This window comes from Pseudophryne corroboree, chromosome 5 (assembly GCF_028390025.1).
Source record: "Pseudophryne corroboree isolate aPseCor3 chromosome 5, aPseCor3.hap2, whole genome shotgun sequence".
Classification (NCBI taxonomy): domain Eukaryota; kingdom Metazoa; phylum Chordata; class Amphibia; order Anura; family Myobatrachidae; genus Pseudophryne; species Pseudophryne corroboree.
Window position 1 is genome coordinate 604,156,929 of NC_086448.1, and position 22,694 is coordinate 604,179,622.

General features: G+C 48.6%; 2 protein-coding genes across 2 annotated transcripts in view; one reads left to right on the forward strand and one right to left on the reverse strand.

The window, feature by feature from the left end:
• IMPA2 (inositol monophosphatase 2) overlaps positions 1–11,493 on the reverse strand; it is a 112,867-nt gene extending 101,374 nt beyond the window's left edge. Inside the window, exon 1 of the mRNA XM_063923448.1 lies at positions 11,017–11,493. Coding sequence (XP_063779518.1) covers positions 11,017–11,190 — 174 coding nt within the window. The 5' untranslated portion in view covers positions 11,191–11,493. The remainder of the gene's footprint in view (positions 1–11,016) is intronic.
• Positions 1–22,694, forward strand: part of MPPE1 (metallophosphoesterase 1) — a 296,325-nt gene that overhangs the window by 14,503 nt on the left and 259,128 nt on the right. The window lies entirely within an intron of this gene.

A 22,694-nucleotide genomic window follows, 5' to 3' on the forward strand; every position in this document is an offset into this window, starting at 1 on the left:
TATGAATAGCCCTTTGCTCTCTTATTTTTAAAGGAACGAAAGGGCTGCGGTTGAAAGGTCGGTGCCTTTTTCTGTTGGGGAGTGACTTGAGGTAGAAAGGTGGATTTCCCGGCCGTAGCCGTGGCCACCAAATCCGATAGACCGACCCCAAATAACTCCTCTACGCATCGCCTGTCCACTGTCGTGTCCATAAAGCTCTTCTGGCCGAAATGGACATAGCACTTACCCGTGATGCCAGTGTGCAGATATCTCTCTGTGCATCACGCATATAAAGAAATGCATCCTTTATTTGTTCTAACGACAGTAAAATATTGTCCCTGTCCAGGGTATCAATATTTTCGATCAGGGACTCTGACCAAACTACCCCAGCACTGCACATCCAGGCAGTCGCAATAGCTGGTCGTAGTATAACACCTGCATGTGTGTATATACCTTTTTGGATATTTTCCATCCTCCTATCTGATGGATCTTTAAGTGCGGCCGTCTCAGGAGAGGGTAACGCCACTTGTTTTGATAAGCGTGTTAGCGCTTTGTCCACCCTAGGAGGTGTTTCCCAGCGCTCCCTAACCTCTGGCGGGAAAGGGTATAAAGCCAATAACTTCTTTGAAATGAGCAGTTTTTTATCGGGGCACCCCACGCTTCATCACACACGTCATTTAATTCTTCTGATTCGGTAAAAACTACTGGTAGTTTTTTCACACCCCACATAATACCCTGTTTAGTGGTACCTGTAGTATCAGCTAAATGTAACATCTCCTTTATTGCCAAAATCATATAACGTGTGGCCCTACTGGAAAATACGGTTGATTCGTCACCTTCACCACCGGAATCAGTGCCTGTGTCTGGGTCTGTGTCGACCGACTGAGGCAAGGGCGTTTTACAGCCCCTGCCGGTGTTGGAGGCGCCTGGACAGGCACTAATTGAGTGTCCGGCCGCCTCATGTCGGCAAACGACTGCTTAAGCGAGTTGACGCTATCCCGTAATTCCACAAATAAAGGCATCCATTCTGGTGTCGACCCCCTAGGAGGTGACATCCTCATATTTGGCAATTGCTCCGCCTCCACACCAATAACGTCCTCATACATGTCGACACACACGTACCGACACACAGCAGACACACAGGGAATGCTCTATACGAAGACAGGACCCACTAGCCCTTTGGGGAGACAGAGGGAGAGTCTGCCAGCACACACCAAAAAGCGCTATATATGACAGGGATAGCCTTATGATTAAGTGCTCCCTTATAGCTGCTTTTATATTAATATATTGCCATTTATTTTGCCCCCCCTCTCTGTTATACCCTGTTTCTGTAGTGCAGTGCAGGGGAGAGACCTGGGAGCCTTCCTGACCAGCGGAGCTGTGACAGAAAATGGCGCCGTGTGCTGAGGAGATAGGCCCCGCCCCTTTTTCGGCGGGCTCGTCTCCCGCTATTTAGTACATTTAGGCAGGGGTAAATATCTCCATATAGCCTCTGGGGCTATATGTGAGGTATTTTTAGCCTTTTTAAAGGTTTTCATTTGCCTCCCAGGGCGCCCCCCCCCCAGCGCCCTGCACCCTCAGTGACTGCCGTGTGAAGTGTGCTGAGAGGAAAATGGCGCACAGCTGCAGTGCTGTGCGCTACCTTAAGAAGACTGCAGGAGTCTTCAGCCGCCGATTCTGGACCTCTTCTTGCTTCAGCATCTGTGAGGGGGCCGGCGGCGTGGCTCCGGTGACCATCCAGGCTGTACCTGTGATCGTCCCTCTGGAGCTTCATGTCCAGTAGCCAAGAAGCCAATCCATCCTGCACGCAGGTGAGTTCACTTCTTCTCCCCTCTGTCCCTCGTTGCAGTGATCCTGTTGCCAGCAGGAATCACTGTAAAATAAAAAAACCTAAGCTAAACTCTCTAAGCAGCTCTTTATGAGAGCCACCTAGAATTGCACCCTTCTCGGCCGGGCACAAAAATCTAACTGGAGTCTGGAGGAGGGTCATAGGGGGAGGAGCCAGTACACACCACCTGACCTGTAAAAGCTTTACTTTTGTGCCCTGTCTCCTGCGGAGCCGCTATTCCCCATGGTCCTTTCAGGAACCCCAGCATCCACTTAGGACGATAGAGAAACAATGTGCAATACGAGCATAGTTCAAGCATAATGGGCAATCCAGCAATAAATTAGTAAGTATCTCACGATTCCTCTGGGGTCCTCAGACCAAACCAGCTCCAGGTCCCAACAGCTGTTTCGGACCATGCCGTCATCAGTGGAGTATCAACCATATGCAGCCTACCGATGCTTCTTTTATATGCTAATAATCAGGCTCAATTGTGTACATGTGCTATGCTAATCCACAATCAGTGCTCACCACCGTGATTCTGTTGTCATGGAAACCTGCCACCACCCACAGCACACCCCGGTGTTCTCCTCCACCTCCCTGATTCATCACTTACTGGTTCCTTAGACTAGGCGCCACCTGCACCGCTGCGTGACGCCTCATCGCGTAACACATCCGCGACACGTCGGGCGCGCATGTGTTGCCTAGCAACACGAATGCGTCACGCGTCATCGCGACTAGTGTCCGTCAGATGACGCACACACATGCGTTGCCCAGCAACCCGGTCAAACCAGGAAGCGAGTCCACAGTCAGGTTCCTGAGTAAGCCATCAGCGGAGCATGTATGTCAGTGTCAGGGTGTTGCCTAGCAACTACCAAACAACGTCCCCACAGAAGCTGCATCGACAGTGTGTGGGTTACATACATATGTGAAAAATATATATAGTTAAATAAAATAAGAATTTACTCACCGGTAATTCTATTTCTCGTAGTCCGTAGTGGATGCTGGGGACTCCGTAGGACCATGGGGAATAGACGGCTCCGCAGGAGACTGGGCACATCTAAAGAAAGATTTAGGTCTATCTGGTGTGCACTGGCTCCTCCCCCTATGACCCTCCTCCAAGCCTCAGTTAGGACACTGTGCCCAGAAGAGCTGACACAATAAGGAAGGATTTTGAATCCCAGGTAAGACTCATACCAGCCACACCAATCACACCGTATAACTCGTGATAGGAACCCCGGTTAACAGTATGATAACAACGGAGCCTCTGAACAGATGGCTCGCAATAACAACCCGATTTGTGTAACAATAACTATTTACAAGTATTGCAGACAATCCGCACTTGGGATGGGCGCCCAGCATCCACTACGGACTACGAGAAATAGAATTACCGGTGAGTAAATTCTTATTTTCTCTGACGTCCTAGTGGATGCTGGGGACTCCGTAAGGACCATGGGGATTATACCAAAGCTCCCAAACGGGCGGGAGAGTGCGGATGACTCTGCAACACCGAATGAGAGAACTCCAGGTCCTCCTCAGCCAGGGTATCAAATTTGTAGAATTTTGCAAACGTGTTTGCCCCTGACCAAGTAGCAGCTCGGCAAAGTTGTAAAGCCGAGACCCCTCGGGCAGCCGCCCAAGATGAGCCCACCTTCCTTGTGGAATGGGCTTTTACAGATTTAGGCTGCGGTAGTCCCACCGCAGAATGCGCCAGCCGAATAGTGCTACAAATCCAGCGCGCGATAGTCTGCTTAGAAGCAGGAGCACCCAGTTTGTTGGGTGCATACAGGATAAACAGCGAGTCAGTTTTCCTGACTCCAGCCGTCCTGGAAACATAATTTTTCAGGGCCCTGACTACGTCCAGTAACTTGGAATCCTCCAAGTCCCTAGTAGCCGCAGGCACCACAATAGGCTGGTTCAAGTGAAACGCTGATACCACCTTCGGGAGAAACTGAGGACGAGTCCTCAACTCTGCCCTATCCATATGGAAAATCAGATAAGGGCTTTTATAGGACAAAGCCGCCAATTCTGACACACGCCTGGCCGAAGCCAGGGCCAACAGCATGACCACTTTCCATGTGAGATATTTCAAATCCACAGTCTTAAGTGGTTCAAACCAATGTGATTTCAGGAACTCCAAAACCACATTGAGATCCCAAGGTGCCACTGGGGGCACAAAAGGAGGCTGAATACGCAGAACTCCTTTGACAAAAGTCTGAACTTCAGGCAGTGAAGCCAGTTCTTTCTGGAAGAAAAACGACAGGGCCGAAATCTGGACCTTAATGGACCCCAATTTGAGGCCCAACGTCACCCCTGCTTGCAGGAAATGCAGGAATCGACCCAGTTGAAATTCCTCCATTGGGGCCTTCCTGGCCTCACACCAAGCAACATATTTTCGCCAAATGCGGTGATAATGTTTTGCGGTGACATCCTTCCTGGCTTTGATCAGGGTAGGGATGACTTCCTCCGGAATGCCCTTTTCCTTCAGGATCCGGTGTTCAACCGCCATGCGTCAAACGTAGCCGCGGTAAGTCTTGGAACAGACAGGGCCCCTGCTGCAGCAGGTCCTGTCTGAGCGGCAGAGGCCAAGGGTCCTCTGAAAGCATCTCTTGAAGTTCCGGGTACCAAGCTCTTCTTGGCCAATCCGGAACCACGAGTATAGTTTTCACTCCTCGCCTTCGTATTATTCTCAGTACCTTGGGAATGAGAGGCAGAGGAGGAAACACATAAACCGACTGGTACACCCACGGTGCTACCAGAGCGTCCACAGCGATCGCCTGAGGGTCCCTTGACCTGGCGCAATATCCGTGGCTTCTGCCATTGCCCTCCTGCTTCTTGTGCCGCCCTGTCTGTTTACATGGGCGACCGCCGTGATGTTGTCTGATTGGATCAGTACCGGCTGGTTCTGAAGCAGGGGCCTTGCTTGGCTTAGGGCAGGCATGTCCAAACTGCGGCCCTCCAGCTGTTGTGAAACTACATAACCCAGCATGCCCTGACACAGTTTTACTGTCAGAGAATGCTAAAGCTGTGTCAAGGCATGCTGGGATGTGTAGTTTCTCAACAGCTGGAAAGCCGCAGTTTGGACATGCCTGGCTTAGGGCATTGTAAATGGCCCTTAGCTCTAGAATATTTATGTGAAGCGAAATCTCCTGATCTGACCACAGTCCTTGGAAATTTCTTCCCTGTGTGACTGCGCCCCAGCCCCGAAGGCTGGCATCCGTGATCACCAGGACCCAGTCCTGTATTCCGAATCTGCGGCCCTCTAGTAGATGAGCCCTCTGCAGCCACCACAGCAGCGACACCCTGGTCCTTGCCGACAGGGTTATCCGCTGTTGCATCTGGAGATGGGACCCGTACCATTTGTCCAACAGGTCCCACTGGAAAGTCCTTGCGTGGAACCTTCCGAATGGAAGTGCTTCGTACGAAGCTACCATTTTTCCCAGGACTCGTGTGCATTGATGTACCGACACCTGTCCCAGTTTTAGGAGGTCTCTGACTAGAGATGACAACTCCTCGGCTTTTTCCACTGGAAGAAACACTTTTTTCTGGTCTGTCCAGAATCATTACCAGGAACAGAAGACGTGTCGTCGGGACCAGCTGTGACCTTGGAATATTGAGAATCCAGCCGTGCTGTTGTAGCACTTCCCGAGAAAGTGCTACCCCCACTACCAACTGTTCCTTGGACCTCGCCTTTATCAGGAGATCGTCCAAGTACGGGATAATTAAAGGAGTATCATAATTTCTGCCATTACCTTGGTAAAGACCCTCGGTGCCGTGGATAACCCAAACAGCAGCGTCTGGAACCGATAGTGACAGTCCTGTACCACAAATCTGAGGTACTCCTGGTGAGGGGGGTAAATGGGGACATGCAGGTACGCATCCTTGATGTCCAGGGAGACCATGTAATCCCCCTCGTCCAGGCTCGCAATAACCGCCCTGAGCGATTCCATCTTGAACTTGAACCTTTTGATATATGTTCAAGGATTTTAAATTTAAGATGGGTCTCACCGAACCGTCCGGTTTCGGTACCACAAACATTGTGGAATAGTAACCCTTCCCTTGCTGAAGGAGGGGTACCCTGACAATCACTTGCTGTGAATACAGTTTTTGGACAGCCACCAACACTGCCTCCCTGGCAGAGGGAGTTGCTGGTAAGGCAGATTTTAGAAAACGGCGGGGGGGGGGGGGGGGGGGGGGGGAGAACGTCTCGAATTCCAGCCTGTACCCCTGAGATACTACTTGAAGGGTCCAGGGATCCACCTGTGAGAGAGCCCACTGTGTGCTGAAATTTCTGAGACGGGCCCCCACCGTACCCGGATCCGCCTGTGAAGCCCCAGCGTCATGCTGTGGACTTACCGGACTCGGGGGAGGACTTTTGCTCTTGGGAACTGGCTGTATGTTGCAGCTTTTTCCCTCTACCTTTGCCTCTCGGCAGAAAGGATGCGCCTCGAGCCCTCTTGTGTTTATGGGGCCGAAAGGACTGTATTTGATAATACGGTGCCTTCTTTTGCTGTGGGGTAGCCTGTGGCAAAAATGACGATTTCCCAGCCGTAGCTGTGGAAACGAGGTCTGAAAGACCATCCCCAAACAGTTCCACCCCCTTATAAGGCAAAACTTCCATGTGCCTTTTTGAATCGGCATCACCTGACCACTGCCGAGTCCATAACCCCCTTCTGGCGGCAATGGACATTGCGCTTATTTTTGATGCCAGCCGGCAAATGTCCCTCTCTGTGCATCACGCATGTATAAGACAGCGTCTTTTATATGCTCTACTGTCAGCAAAATAGTGTCCCTATCCAGGGTATCAATATTATCCGACAGGGAATCTGACCACGCAGCAGCAGCACTGCACATCCATGCTGATGCAATCGCTGGTCGCAATATAATGCCCGTGTGTGTATATATAGCTTTTAGGGTAGCCTCCTGCTTTCTATCAGCAGGATCCTTTAGGGCGGCCGTATCCGGAGACGGTAGTGCCACCTGTTTTGATAAACGTGTAAGCGCTTTATCTACCCTAGGGGATGTTTCCCAACGTGACCTATCCTCTGGCGGGAAAGGGTACGCTGCCAATAACCGTTTAGAAATTATCAATTTCTTATCGGGGGAAGTCCAGGCTTCCTCACACACCTCATTTAATTCCTCAGATGCAGGAAAAACTACTGGTAGTTTTTTCTCACCGAACATAATACCCTTTTTTGTGGTACCTGGGGTACTATCAGAAATGTGTAATACATTTTTCATTGCCTCAATCATGTAACGGGTGGACCTATTGGAGGGTACACTAGTCTCATAGTCGTCGACACTGGAGTCGGTATCCGTGTTGACATCTGTGTCTGCCATCTGAGGTAGCGGCCGTTTTAAAGCCCCTGATGACATTTGAGACGCTGGAACAGTCACAAGCTGAGTAGCCGGCTGTCCTATGTCGTCAAACCTTTTATGTAAGGAGCTGACACTGTCACGTAATTCCTTCCATAAGTCCATCCACACAGGTGTCGACCCCTCAGGGGGTGACAACACATTTACAGGCATTTGCTCTGCCTCCACATCATTTTCCTCATCATACATGTCGACACAGCGGTACCGACACACAGCACACACACAGGGAATGCTCTGACAGAGGACAGGACCCCACAAAGCCCTTTGGGGAGACAGAGGGAGAGTATGCCAGCACACACCAGAGCGCTATATACCACAGGGATATCACCTATAAAGAGTGTTTTCCCTTATAGGTGTGTGTGTGTGTGTGTGTGTGTGTGTGTGTGTGTGTGTGTGTGTGTGTGTGTGTGTGTACACACACACACATATATATATATATATATATATATATATATATATATATATATATATATATATATATATATATATATATATATAATCAGGGCTTAAAGTGGTCCTGGAGAGGTGGGGGAACTCATCTTCCCCACAACCCCTCCCCCTTAGCGCGCGCCGCAGGCGCGCGTGCCGCAAAAAAGGGTGTGGTTTCATAAGGAAGGGGCGTGGCCACACAAAAGTACCCCAAATTCAAAGTAATGCCTCACTGTAGCACAATCTTATTCACATTGCCCGCCCCACATGCTTACAGAATGCCCCCAGTAGTGCTCACCATTAAATAAGTAAACATATATATATATATCTCATGTTTCTCCAGCAGAACTCAATAAGGACAAGAGTCGGCTTTAGTGACTAAAGCCAACTCTTGTCCTTATTGTGTGCCGCTGGAGAAACATGTATGCCTAAATAATGAAAGCACACTCACTCACATAACCTGACGGCGGGCGCAGCAGGAGAAGGGCACAGGAATGTGCAGCAATAAATGTAGGGCACGTGTGGGGGGTGCGCACACCTATGATCCTATGCATGTGTGCGGGGGGACCCACTGTCACGGGCTCCGGCGGTCCCATTACGCTGTGCTGCGGGGAGACAGATTTGCCGGTCCCAGTATCCGTATAGGGGAAGGGGCTGCGCTTTTGAATCTAGCGCCGATTGCGCACCAATCACGTATCGCGGACTGTTAGCCAATGAGAAACTGCCACTAGGCAGCTTCTCATTGGCTGGCGGTCCGCGAGCCGTGATTGGCTCACGCCAGCTTTTGAAATAGCCGCCCCTTCTTTTAATTGGATCTGCAGCTGGTCCGCGAGCCGGGATTGGCTGGCGGACGCTGCAAACTTTACAATGCAGCCGTGACCTGATGCTGTGGCCGGACGGAGGCGGAACTGGTTCCGCCTGCAATTAGAGGTGACGGAACGCAGTTCCGCCCCGTTCCGGCCCACTTTAACCCCTGTATATAATACTGCGCCTAAATTTGTGCCCCCCTCTCTTTTTTACCCTTTCTGTAGTGCAGGACTGCAGGGAAGAGCCAGGGAGCGATCCCTCCAGCGGAGCTGTGAGGGAAAATGGCGCCAGTGTGCTGAGGGAGATGGCTCCGCCCCTTTTTGGCGGGCTTTCTCCCGCTTTTTGTGTTATTCTGGCAGGGGTAATTTACACCTATATAGCCTCTGGGGCTATATATGGTGTCAGTTTTGCCAGCCAAGGTGTTAATATTGCTGGTCAGGGCGCCCCCCCCAGCGCCCTGCACCCATCAGTGACCGAAGTGTGTGGTGTGCATGAGGAGCAATGGCGCACAGCTGCAGTGCTGTGCGCTACCTTGGAGAAGACAGAAGTCTTCAGCCGCCGATTTTCCGGACCTTCTTGCTTCTGGCTCTGTAAGGGGGACGGCGGCGCGGCTCCGGGAACGGACGACGAGGTCGGGTCCTGTGTGCGATCCCTCTGGAGCTAATGGTGTCCAGTAGCCTAAGAAGCCCAAGCTACCACCACTTAGGTAGGTTCGCTTCTTCTCCCCTTAGTCCCTCGATGCAGTGAGCCTGTTGCCAGCAGGTCTCACTGTAAAATAAAAAACCTTAACTATACTTTCTTTCTAGGAGCTCAGGAGAGCCCCTAGTGTGCATCCAGCTCGGCCGGGCACAGAAATCTAACTGAGGTCTGGAGGAGGGTCATAGGGGGAGGAGCCAGTGCACACCAGATAGTACCTAATCTTTCTTTTAGAGTGCCCAGTCTCCTGCGGAGCCGTCTATTCCCCATGGTCCTTACGGAGTCCCCAGCATCCACTAGGACGTCAGAGAAAATAAAATAGGATAAAGTGCTGTGGCTGGTGACACATATATCATGGTCATGGGGCAGGTTATCTTGATCAGCAACAGTTACAATATTGTTTCCACAGCTCCACGGCTCAGCTAGAATGGAGTTGCTGGCGGGGAGGGAGCCGCTGGCGGGAAGGGAGCCACAGCCGCTGCCGAGGAGGAGGAGCAATGTCACATTGTGGACATCGCTCATCGCGGCTCCGTACACACATGCCGTGATGAGGGATATATCGTTCACATCGTCGAGTGAACATTGCTCACATTGAGCTGTCTGCACCGCCGACAGCCGACCTACAATCAATGAGCGCGTATCGTTGATTGGTGGGCCATACACACTAGACGATGCGAACGATATGCAAATATCGTCTAGTGTGTATGGCCCTTAAAGCCTTGAGAGACTTTTGCGGCCATCACCTTCTCAACAGTCTGTTAAATTCCATTAATTGTATAATCACTTTGTCAATATGGCCTTTAAAATGTAACCGTGCTTCATTAATAATAATACAAAAACCACATGAAAAGCACAAAAATGGACAATGGAATATCATGACAAGAAGTACATGTGCTTGGTACTATATGCGGAATGCTGTTAGTTTCCATAGCTAATACCCAGAAATCTTCAGTACACCTAGAAACACAGAATTAGATCGCAGATAAGAACCACTGGGCCCATCTAGTCTTCCCCTTATAATAACTTCAAACCCTATGTGATCGCACATTTTTTGTAAGGATATCCTTATATCTACCCCAAGCAGGTTTAAATTGCTCTACAGCATGGGTCTTCAACCCTCCAGCTGCTGTGGAACTAGTAAGGCAAGCTAAGTGTGAGGCAGGGCATGTGTAGTTCCACAACAGCTGGAGGGCCGCAGGTTGAAGTCCCATGCGCTACTGTTTATAATTAGTACATGAGCATGTATTTATAAATATAACTCAACTTACACATAATTACATCCGTGACTCCCCCCTGCCCCTCCGCTATGGCTTTACATAGACTGCATTACTTTTTTTTTTGCGCTGAATGGTCCTGCAGATATTTCCCCATTATACAGATATATTGGACAGCTACTTAAGGGGCAGATGTACTAAGCCTTGGAAAGTGATAAATTGGAGAGAAATAAAACTACCAACCACAACCAGTTAGCTCCTGTCATTTTTCAAACCCAGCCATTTTTCAAACATGGCAGTTAGGAGCTAATTGGCTGGTACTTTATCTCTCGTCAAGGCTTAGTACATCTCCCGTTAATGGAAGGGCTGCATATGCTCTATAACATAACTCCAAGCATTTTAAACAAGTATTACAGGCAGCAAACAGTAACACGTGACAGTAATGCAGGAAAGAGCTGGGGGCCACAGATGTAGGCCCGGCCCCACACAGAGGCTGCTGCTCATCACCAGGCCTATAGAAAATATACTTGTTTTACTAATCGTGTAATGTGACCTAATTATATGTTATGCATTTGTTGCAAAGATTCACTCCGGAAATAAGATAAGAATGTGCCTGTATGGGTACAGTATGGATTCTTACTACCATGCATACTACCATCCTGTGTGCTCTCATCGGTGACAGGGGCTCACCTGGCCGGATCTGAGGGCTAATTGTACGGCAGTGCTCATGCACTCCTCCCAGAGATCCTCTGCAGCCAGTCCCACACAGCAAGGCGGCTCCACGGCTTCCCCTCCCGCGGCCGCATCCTGCTGATCCCCAGCCACTATGTGCTGCCGCCTCCCGACTCTCTCGCAGGGCTTCATGTCTCTTGCAGTGTGCACAGCTGTAATGAGGCTGCTCCTGCAAATGGCAGCGGCACCGTTGTAACGGGGATGGGGAAGACTGGAGAGGGTGCTCCCAGGGTGGGATCAGACACCTGTCCTTGGCGCGACAGCGATGATATATAGCGTATATAAATATTTATAATGCTCTCCCTCCTCCCCTCTGTATGCTGCGTGCAATGTCCCCTGGTGCTCAGTCTCCAGCAGCAGCTCCTGCCTCCCTCTCATCCCTATGTTACTGCTACCCGTACTCTCCTCCTCCTGTGCGCCGGCCCCTACACCGCCTCCCGCTGTACTGTCCTATTGCAGTCGTGCACTTATCACCTAGCCCTCCAGGGGTCATGCACTGGCCATCTGGAGGCCGGTCACAACATAGATGTGTACTCTGGGTGTATGGCTCCGGCTGCCCTGCAGTGTCTTGGATATACAGTAACTACAGGCCCTGTATGCGTGTTTTGTCATTTATAAGCGCTTGCTGCAATTTCTATATAAGGGAATCATTATTTTCCTGCTCGCCCTGAGCACATCTGTTCCATGGCTAGAGGAGCAGCCACAACCCTACTGGTACAGTATGTCTCAGGTTGTATACACATCTGTGTTGATAATCTAGGCCACTGGTCTGGTGGTGCCATACTGATTTTCGGTACTGCCAACATAGTATTTGATTATTAGCTGTTCGATTCGTACAGTAGTTTTCAAACATTTTCCGCCACCTGAGTCCCCCCAGGCAGCCCGAAAGTGCTGTTATATAAAATGTTTAGACGCACGTCACTGTGGAGCAGATGTATTAACCCGGAGAAGACATAAGGAAGTTATAAACCAGTGATAAATGCCAGGTGATAAACGCACCAGCCAATCAGCTCCAATATGCAAATTGATAGCTGATTGGCTGTGTATGTCATAATTTATAAATCTAGCATCTTTCTTCAATAGGACACAAGGCACTTATATAAAATTAACATTATACAGTACAGAATCCATGAACGCTATAACAAGGGTTAGCTTGGCATGGAATACAGAGAACACAGAGATACAACAATGGGTGTGGCAGCCAGTTTGATTAATTAGTTGTCGGATTTTTCATCCTACCCGTAAAGGATCCAGGTAAGGCAGCCATTTTATGCACACCGGGCAGAATAGGCAATGCTTGGAACGGGATGCGGTCAATTTACCTATAATCAAAATTGCGACGGTCAAAATACCGACAACCATTGACTGACAGTCAAATCCCGACATGGTCAAAATACCGACATTTAAAATACCAACAAGGTCAAAATACTGACACTTAAAATGTAAAAAAGTCAACACGAGTTTTTCATGATTTTTTCATTGAAATCGATTTGTTCTTACTTTACCATCCCAGTGGACCTGGAGAGGGAATATAATAGTGTGTTGAGCACAGCGAGGCACCGTGCCCGAAGCATGTGTCCATGACGACCTATGTCAACATACACACCAAAAAAATAAATGAAAAACTTGTGTTGACTTGTTGACCTGTCGACATTTTAAATGTCAGTATTTTGACCTTGTCTGTATTTTAAATGTCAATAGGTATTTCATGCTAAACCCGCTTGGAACTGATGACACAATGCAAGAAATACAATACTCAGCAAGAACCTTGCATGCACATCAGAAACAGGCACGTTTCATTCTGACATGGTGCACAAATGGGGGGTTCCCGGTCACTTGACGGAGAAAACGACACAAAAAATAAAAAAACTCATGGTGACATTTTTTCATGTCGCCCTTGTTCATGTCGACCTAATGGGTGTGTCGACCTATTTCTAATGTCGACCTAGCCACTGTCTACCAATGGGCGTCGACCTAATGGGTGTCGACCTAATTGGTGTCGACCCTGAGTCCCATACACCCCCCTTGCACAGTGGCGGATCTATAATGGGTGCACACACTGCACCTATTTCTTCTATACTTACCTTTCTGGTGTTCATCGTGTCCGTGTGTGGGCCCCTTCTTCTCCGTCCTGTAGCCGGCAGCGCTGTTAGCTCTCTCAGCGCTAGGGACTCTGAGCAGTAGAGACTCTGGCACACAGCGCATGCGCAGGTCTCTGGAAAAATGGGCGCCATGCCATTTTTTCAGAGATCTGCGCATGCGCTGTAGACTTTGGCACTGTGCCAGAGTCTCTAGTGCTCAGAGCGCTAACAACCTACACACGGAGACTGCACACGGGTCCCCTCCTCTCTAGCTACGCCGCTGACCCTGCATTAATAATTTCATGAGTTGCTCATCCTGTCCTCGAAAGTGCAATGTAAGGCAGCCATCTGGGATTAGAGTGGGCAGGACGAGCAATTCATAGCAGTAACATGCAGAGTGATGTTGCATAGAAAAGGCATAATTGAGGTGGACAGTAGAGAATAAAAAAGAATTATAGTTGTAGATTAATATGTTGCAAAAGTCAGGGCTGTCTTACCAGTATTGTAAGTCCAGGGCAAAGCAAATAACTGGGGCCTCTGCCTACTCATATATGGGAATAAAAAAATAAAATAAAATCATAACGCACCCCTCCTGTGGTCCTGTACTGTCTCTCCACATGCTTCCATACAGTGAATGGCTGTCAGTACTCAGATTGGTGGATAGCTCCAGCCATTCACCAATTAGTATGCTGACCATCTTTCACTGTCTGGCTGCAATGGCCATTCTGATTGTGTGTAATTCACAATCAGAGCTGCTAGGCAGATTCTCTAAGTACCTCTCTAGAAGATCACGAGGCACAAGCCCGTGGGGACAAGCCTGCCCTTGCTGAAAGACCCCTAGAATACGTTAAGATGGCCGTGGCAAAAGGCATATAGTAAAATGCTAAATCATGTATACAAAACATAGAGGCTAGCATAGAGGTGAGTTTAGCAATTTGAAAGTCCAAATTAACTATTGAGAGCAGATATGGGGGACAAGTGGTTAGTAGGGATTAAAACATAACTAAAAAGCTTGACGGGCCCTATGGATGAAACTGCCAGCCCTTTGACAATTTGATCCCACTACAGAAGCTCGACAGACTGTATTGCCCATGCTGCACCTCTTCCCTATGCACTGTGGGTATCTGGCTGTAGATTGAGAAAAGGCTTACCGATGTCTGGGTATACAAAGCAGCCCCAGGGTAGGGAAACAGGCAGGGGAGAGGGTGGCAAGATTGGGGCTTCTCAGCAGCAGGGTAGCTTGCAGGCACTCGGTTCCAGTGCTCTCTCCCCTTGGTACCCACTCACCTAGAGGGGAAAGTCCGCCAAGCCCAGTTGTTGCAGCTCACACCACGCCTCCACCATCGTGTCCAGCCACTTGATGTCAGATCCGAGGAGGTGGCTGTCAGGGGAGAGGCTCACCACCTTAAGGCCCGTACACACTGGTCGATATATCGTCAGTTCTCCTGAACGGCCGATATATCGCGGGACCGTCGGCCAGTGTGTACGGCCGATACGTCTGTGAACTCCGTCGTTCACAGACGTATCGCGTCGGCCCCGCAGCACAGCCGACGGCCAATATATCTACCGATATATTGGCGCGTCGCTGTGTGTATACGGGGCGGTCGGCCGACCGCCCGTACACATGCTGCGGCGGCCGGCGGTGATTGACAGATGAACTGGGCGGGCGTGCATACACGCCCGCCCAGTTCATGACGCCAGTCCCCGACGGATCGGGCAGTGTGTATGCTCAACACGGGTGTAGTATGGTATGCCGGCGGTCGGGCTCCCGGCGACCAGCATACCGGCGCCGCGAGCCCGACCGCCGGCATACCGATAGTGTGGCGAGTGCAAATGAGCCCTTTACGGGCTTGCTGCGCTCGCCACGCTGCGGGCACGGTGGCGCGCTACCACGTTATTTTATTCTCCCTCCAGGGGGGTTGTGGACCCCCACGAGGGAGAATAAGTGTCGATATGCCGGCTATCGGGATCCCGGCGCCGGTATACTGTGCGCCGGGATCCCTACAGCCGGCATACTGAAGACCACCCCTCAACACACTGCTCGATCCGTCCATAGATATATCTGCAGATCAATTGATCTGCAGATATATCTATTAGTGTGTACCCTTTAGTCTCCAGCTCTACGGTGTCTTCCTCAGGCAGCTACTGGGATACCCTGTACTCGGGGGTCTCTGTGGGCAGCACTGCTGAGGCGCACACCTCTCCGGGACAATAAATCTGTAGACCACATGCTTTCTTTACACGGATACAGGCATACACTCTTTCATTTTGTTATCATGGTCATACTGTGATGCATGGGGCTTGAGATCCCTAGGACACTGCTTTCTATAAATGTCTATCTCCTGGGTGTCCCCTGGCCAGAAATGTTGAGAACCACTGCATTAGTGGCATTGTCAGTGCTTGAAACCTGCCCTTGGTCTCTTAATAAAAACTTATTGCATGAGGCCTATCTCGCTACTCAATGTAGATTACAAACTATTCACCAAACTTTTAGCAGATAGAATAAAATCATTCTGCCGGAGATAATTCACAAAGATCAGACCAGTTTTATCTGGGGTAGACACTCAGTGACCAATATTTGTAAGGTCTTAACAGTTCTTTAGGTGTTGGAGACCTCTGACTGTGCCTGCTAGTACAAACAGGTTTCCCATGTATAACAAACCAACATTGCTTATCTGATCCCCAGTCGGTATCTACAGGGCAGTAGAGAGCCTGGCCAAGCACAGGGGCTATTCAGGGGCATGGCCTAATTGCAGGAGGTGTGGCCACTCCCCCTTTGAAAAAAATATAGCAAAAAAAATAGTACTTTAAGCTCCGCCAAGCTGTGCTTCATGCTGGACAAAGGCTGTGGTGAGCCCCTCAGCCAGGAGAAAATCCAGGAGGGGGGGCACGTGATCAGTGTGATAGCTACCCCCACCCACACAGGCAGTGGAGGCTGCTTCTGATGCCCTGGTCACACTGCAGCCCAGCACACAGCACCGTGTACTGGGCTGAGGAGAAGAGTTGCAGTTGCTGCATTTAGGTAAGAGGGGGAGGAGGCAACAGACCCAGGCCCCCGCCAGGCCCCTCCATCAGGCCTAGGCTCGGGTAATTAGTACCTGCTCTTCCTCCCCCTCAGCACCACTGTGCATCACAGAAAGATCTCAATGTGGAATGTCCAAACTTTGAAAACTGTAACTTTAACCACTTAGCTGACAATTCCCCCCCCCCCCCCCCCCCAAAAAAAAACCTCCAAAATTGTAATTTTTTTAAATGAGTGAATTAGGTGAATAACATGAATTTAACCCTATCCAAAATGATTTTAGTTAAAAAAAAAATACAAAAATTTCCCTGAAACATCGACGGGAACATAGGAAACATTGCGACCATCGCGGCTTTCATTTTGAAAGCCGGGATAGCCTCCAGGTACACAGGGGGGGCTTGGGGGGAAGAGGGGGGGAATAATTTACACTCCCCAGCAGCTGCTATTGCCTGCAGCCGCTGGAGGGGGGGGGATCCTGCCATGCTGACCGATCAGCAATGATCGTCAGCACAGCAATTAGTAGGGGAGAGTGCAGGGAGGCAGCAGCAGCGGAGGGAAGTTTCCCTTCCCTGCCGCTGCTAACACTGTTTATCTGACTGGTCGCATCCTGTGCACCAGGTCAGATAAAGAACTTGCAGGCATGGTCGCATCTGATGCGACCATGCAAGGCAAGTGGTTAAGGAAGTTGAACCCTTTAAGTACTTTAGGATCCTTTTAACTGCAGTCCAGTGTTATTTCTCAGGTTTAATGACAAATAGGCTCATGCAGCTCACAGTATGCAAGGTGTGGGGATGAGTTCAAATACTTACATACATTAAACTTGGAACAGCTCTGATAAGGGATTTTCCTAATTTCCTCTATCTCTGCCTCACTTGTTGATGACATGGCTTTTGTGAGTTTTGTGCCTTTGTCATTGTAAGTACTGACTGGTTTTGCATCTAACAATAGGAGTGCAAAGAAAAAATAAATGGTCCCATTTAATTTGATATATTAAACAAAGCAGTTTCTGCTGCGGGGTACACTGGGGATCCACAGAGAATAACATCGGGGTGTAGAGTAGGATCTTGATCCGAGGCACCAACAGGCTAAAAGCTTAGACTGTTCCCAGAATGCATAGCGCCACCTCCTCTATAACCCCGCCTCCGTGCACAGGAGCTCAGTTTTGTAGTTGGTGCTTGCAGTGCAGGCAGACAACAGGCAGGGCTACACAAAAAAATGAGAGATCACGTCTGCGCTCGTCTGAGAATACTGTACTATGAGAGGTAAACGGTACACAGTCTCTGATGGGAGGACGGTTCCTCAATTAAGTTGGTTGACTTAATTATGTCCTGTGATGTCGTTGATACTTGTTAGGCCACTCTTCATATGTCTTTATTTCCACTTCTCCAAATTGGATCTCGGGTAGATTCGTATCCTCAGTCCCGTTGGACCGTGGTGTGTTTCTTCTATAGGGTGTCTTTAATATTCGTTCTCCGGATTTTCTCCTGTACTTCCGTCCAGGATAACAGGATAGTTCTTTTCCTCAATGATTGGAGACAAAGAGACAGAGATAGCCGCTGATAGTATAGTAAGCGTGTTGGAAATGACGTCTTAGACTAATAGAGAGATCTTAAAGGAAGTGGCAACTACTGGTTGCGTACCGTACTCACGTGAGAGACGTGATGTACCCCTTGCGTAAAGGTATCTTTGGTGTTCGTGTGTTTTTCTCCTCTTCCTCCAGACAGGATCCTTTATGGTTCTTATCCTCGGGAGTGAAAAAGGAGATGGAACGGTTGATAGTGTAGTAGGTTTTTAGGTGAAGTGGGTAATTACTGAAGAGCAATTCGCTCCTCTACACTTATCACTTTTAATGGGGGAGTGCGTACCATACTCACATCCATGCAGGAAGGTGAAAAACACATAAAGGTATCTTTTCTTAGGTCGATATGTTGTCATACATGGTCACACTCATGCAGATAAAAATAGATGAAAAGAATAGTGGGCGTACCCAACTCACACTATACAATGCGGGCACTTGTATATAATGGTATCTTTAGGGTGGTCCTGCTGGTTCTAGGAGTTCCTTATTCCGGACTCTATTCCTCTCATTTTATGCATGAAAAAAACGAAGTAGGGTGTCATGGGATGACACAAAAATAATTTATTGCACAAAGACTTTTAAAATAACATAAAACTGCCAATGGACTCTAGGTAAGAAAGGGGGGTGTACACGGGTGAAAATGTAAGTTGTTAATGTCCGGATTTTCTCACCTTAGTAGGTACCGTCCCAGTCAGTCCCTAGTAGTCCTGGCCCTCACACCAACGCGTTTCGACTGTAGAAGTCTTTTTCAAGGTGGGCTACTCCAAGTAGCCCTCAGAAGAGCTTTTTTAAGTGAATTTTGTAGACTTCAAGGGCTGCAGCAGAGACACTGTTATTGTTAGATGTCAGTCAGACATCTCCTGCTGCAGCTCCATCACCTCCCCCAGCGGCTCTGTATACTCCCGCGCCCTGGTTGCCGGGTACTTACAGCGGAGGCTCCGGTTTTCTTCAGTCAGGCACATACACACCACCGCAGCTCTCCAGGATCGCATGGCCGCACTTCAGGAGGAGGTAAGTGGGTCCCCCAGACGGGACCCGCTAAAAATCGCAATCCGGCGCGGCCGGTAGGAGGCGGACTGCGCGCACTGGTGTGGACACTGTGGCAGTACAGGGACCCCACTAGACCACCAGGGCAAGAGCACAGGTCGGTTTTACTAAAAACCGTTTGTCTATGACCCACATTACCCGGTGGTGAAGTCCAGCAAGGGGATAAGGCTCTGACCTGTAGCCCCTCCCCCAGCCCCAGGCCGCCATTTAGAGTAAATGTTCCCGCCCTGGAGCTGCATCTCTCTCCCTCACTCCCTATCAGCATTTGGGCGCCATCTTCACATGCTGAGCTGATACTGGGACTGCTTGGGCAAATCCTCCTCTGTAAAGCCGCCTGCATGTCAACGCTGTGCATTTTACAGGACACTTAAGTATTCTACATGTCTGGTGACAGTGTTAGTTAAGAAACAGTGTATTTATTCAGGGTAATATAGTACAAGTTCCCTGTGATATACATCCAGTGTTTTACTGTGAATTGATATATCTATTAATTTGTATAGCTTTACTCCGTATTACTTAATATTACTAGTCCAGTACAGTTTTATTGCATGTCATAATTTCTGCATTGTACATGTGACTGTGTGTGTGTGCATATACAGCTGCTGCGTGACTTCCATTCCGTGTATCTCACTCAGATTGCTATCCCTATATTCTGTACCCTGCAGGGGGCTAAGTGCGTCAGGGGTATTAGTTCATATAGGTGTTTCACAGGATATACTTATTGAGTATTTTTCTCTGATTTTCAGTCACCATAAACCTCTTGAATTCTCTATTTGTGCTAATACACTGCACAGGGGTTCTTGTTAAGGTATTAGGCTGCTGATATTGTACTGGGTTGCCCGTGAATTGAGCTTTCAGGTATGTCAGCCACAAGGGGCGATGGAGCTGGGGCTGATCCCACAATGGTGGTCATTCCGAGTTGATCGCTAGCTGCTTTCGTTCGCAGCGCAGCGATCAGGCAAAAAAGCGGCACTTCTGCGCATGCGTAAGCGGCGCAATGCGCACATGCGACGTACTTTCTTTTTGTGTAAACTGTTTTTTATTGATTTAAGCAGCAGACAAGACATTACAGCAATACTTTTCCATAAAAAGGAAGGAGGGACAAAAACATCACATGTCATATATGTCAGTACACTACACATATGGCGTCCAAATTAGAAAAATAATTTGTCTGCTTCGCTTACAACATCAGAACTTATAAAGGAGGAACATTTTAACAAAACAGCATAGGAAAATGGAAAAGAGAAGAAAGAGAGAAGAAAAGAAGGAAAAAGAAAAAGAGAGGGATAATTAGGAGGGGTAGAGTCAGGTGTGAGGGTCTGCGCATTAGGGAAAGGTTGTTTAGGGGACGGAGAGGGGGGTCTCCACCCATTAAGGGGCTGAGGCACATTAGAAAGACAACGTAATCGGAATATGAGTACGTTTATGAATATGGATATGGATAAGAGTATGAATATGAGAGGGGTTATGTCGCCATGTGGGACCGATACAAAGGTGTATCCTTAAAGTCGTACCAGGGAAACCAAGTAGCTATAAAATTAACAGTTTTCCCGGATGAGAAAGAGACAAGGTCTTCCATGTCTAAAAAGTAATCGACCTTTGTGAGCCATAATTTAGTCGAGGGTGGTGAAGTGGATCTCCAAAGGATTGGAACAACCGCTTTTGCTGCATTGCTGAGATGTCTCAACAGGGAATGTTTGTAGGAGTGTGTTCCTGCGAGAGTGTGATTGAGGAGCTAAAAATCCGGGTCTTTCGGGATCTCATCTCCCACTATCTGTTCGGAGCATTTAAAAACCTCTTCCCAGAATGGAGTTATAAGAGGGCAATCCCACCAAATATGTATAAAACTCCCTGGGGCGTTTTTGCATCTCCAGCACAGGTTCGAGAGAGAGGGAAACATTTTATTGAGAACCTGAGGAGTCCTATACCACCTATATATAAGTTTATAGAGGGTCTCTAATGTTGATAAGCATAGGGAACTCGCCTGAGCGTTCTTAAATACGGAATCCCAGTTAATCTGCATAGGTAGCCCTGACAGTTCCTTCTCCCAGGAAGCCAGAAAGGTAGGAGGTTGCGGAAAAAAGTTTTCCATGATCAGCGCATAGATTTGTGAGATAGTATGTGTGGGAGAATTGGGAGAGGTGCATAATCTTTCAAACCCAGTGAGATCCCTAGTTATGTCAGGGAGGTTCTTAGAAGATGATATAAAATGGTGCACCTGCAGGAACCTCCAAAACTCAGCACTATGTAGGTTCCAAGAAGACTGAACATCTGAAAAAGAGCGCACCCTACCCGAGCTCACCAGCTGACCTACTCTAAAAATCCCGGCTTCCGCCCATGGAGCGAAAGCTGTCCGGTGAAGGCCTGGAGCAAATTCTGAGTTATGAAGAAGGGAGGTTAGAGGGGACCATCTGGAGGATATATGGCTCTGGGATCTCAGCATGGCCCATAATTTGAGCGTGGGGGAGACCGTGGGGTGTGACACCTTCGGAAGGGTAGGAAGCCAGGGTGCAATTTCAATAAAATGTGGGAGACAGCCCTCCTCTAGTAAGACCCATTGTTTGCGGTCTTTAGCACGCGTCCATTCCATAATCCTATTCAGATGCACTGCGTGGTAGTAGTTAGGAATATGTGGGAGTTGTTGCCCCCCTTGATGTTTTCTCCTGAATAAAATGTCGTGTTTAAACCTGGGTGTCTTACAACCCCATACAAACGCACGAATTAGATTCTGGACGTCTCGGAGCCAAAGCAAAGGGATGTGTATCGGAAGGGTCTGGAGAAAGAATAGTATCCTAGGGAGGGCGTTCATTTTGACGACATTAATCCTGCCGAACCAGGACAATCTTAGTTTCTTCCATTTCTGGAAGTCTAGGCGAAGCCTAGCCAGTAAGGGGCTAAAATTTAGAGAGAATCATTTGGATAGATCGTTCGTCAATAACACCCCTAAATATTTTAATTTGTGATCGTGCCAGGTAAAAGGGAAAGCATGTTTTAGGCTCTCTATTATATCAGGGGGAGTAGTTAAATTCATGGCGATTGATTTGGAATAATTTATTTTGAAGTTAGAGAGGGCTCCAAACTTCTCAAATTCTACCATCAAGTTTGGCAGAGAAGTGACCGGTTTTGTGATTATAGCAAGTAAATCGTCGGCATATAAAGCCAGTTTGTATTCAGTCCCTTTTACCACCAAACCCGAAATACTCGGGTTAGCCCTAATGCTTCGAGCTAATGTTTCCATGCAAAGGACAAAAAGCAATGGGGATAGTGGACAGCCCTGTCGCGTGCCATTGGAAATAGGAAAGGAATCTGAAAGGGAGCCATTAATCCTAATTTTAGCGGACGGGGAGGTATATAGAGACAGGATTCTGTGAAGACAAGCGTTACCGAGTCCCAGATGCTTCAGTATACCAGTCAGAAAGTCCCAGTCCACTCTATCAAATGCTTTTTCAGCATCAGTCGACAGAATGATTGATGGGGATGAAAACTGGCCGGCATAGTGAATCATGTTGAGCACTTTAGAGGTATTATCCCTAGCTTCTCGGCCTAAGACAAATCCAGCTTGATCTCCATGTATCAGACCAGGTAATAATAGTTTAAGGCGGTTTGCAATCAATTTGGCAAAAAGTTTTATGTCTATATTTAATAGTGAGATTGGCCGGTAACTGGAGCAAAGGCTGGGGTCTTTACCCTCCTTGGGTAGAACTGCAATATGGGCTTCGAGAGATTGTGTGGAGAAAGGCGATTGTTCCGATATGGTATTAAAGGCTCTCGTGAGTATAGGAACTAGTTTCTCTTTAAAAGCTTTGTAATAGGCAATGGTATATCCATCAGGGCCGGGACTCTTGCCGTTGGGAGAGGATTCAATAGCTTTCGTAACCTCCTCCGTAGAAAACGGGGCATCTAGGTC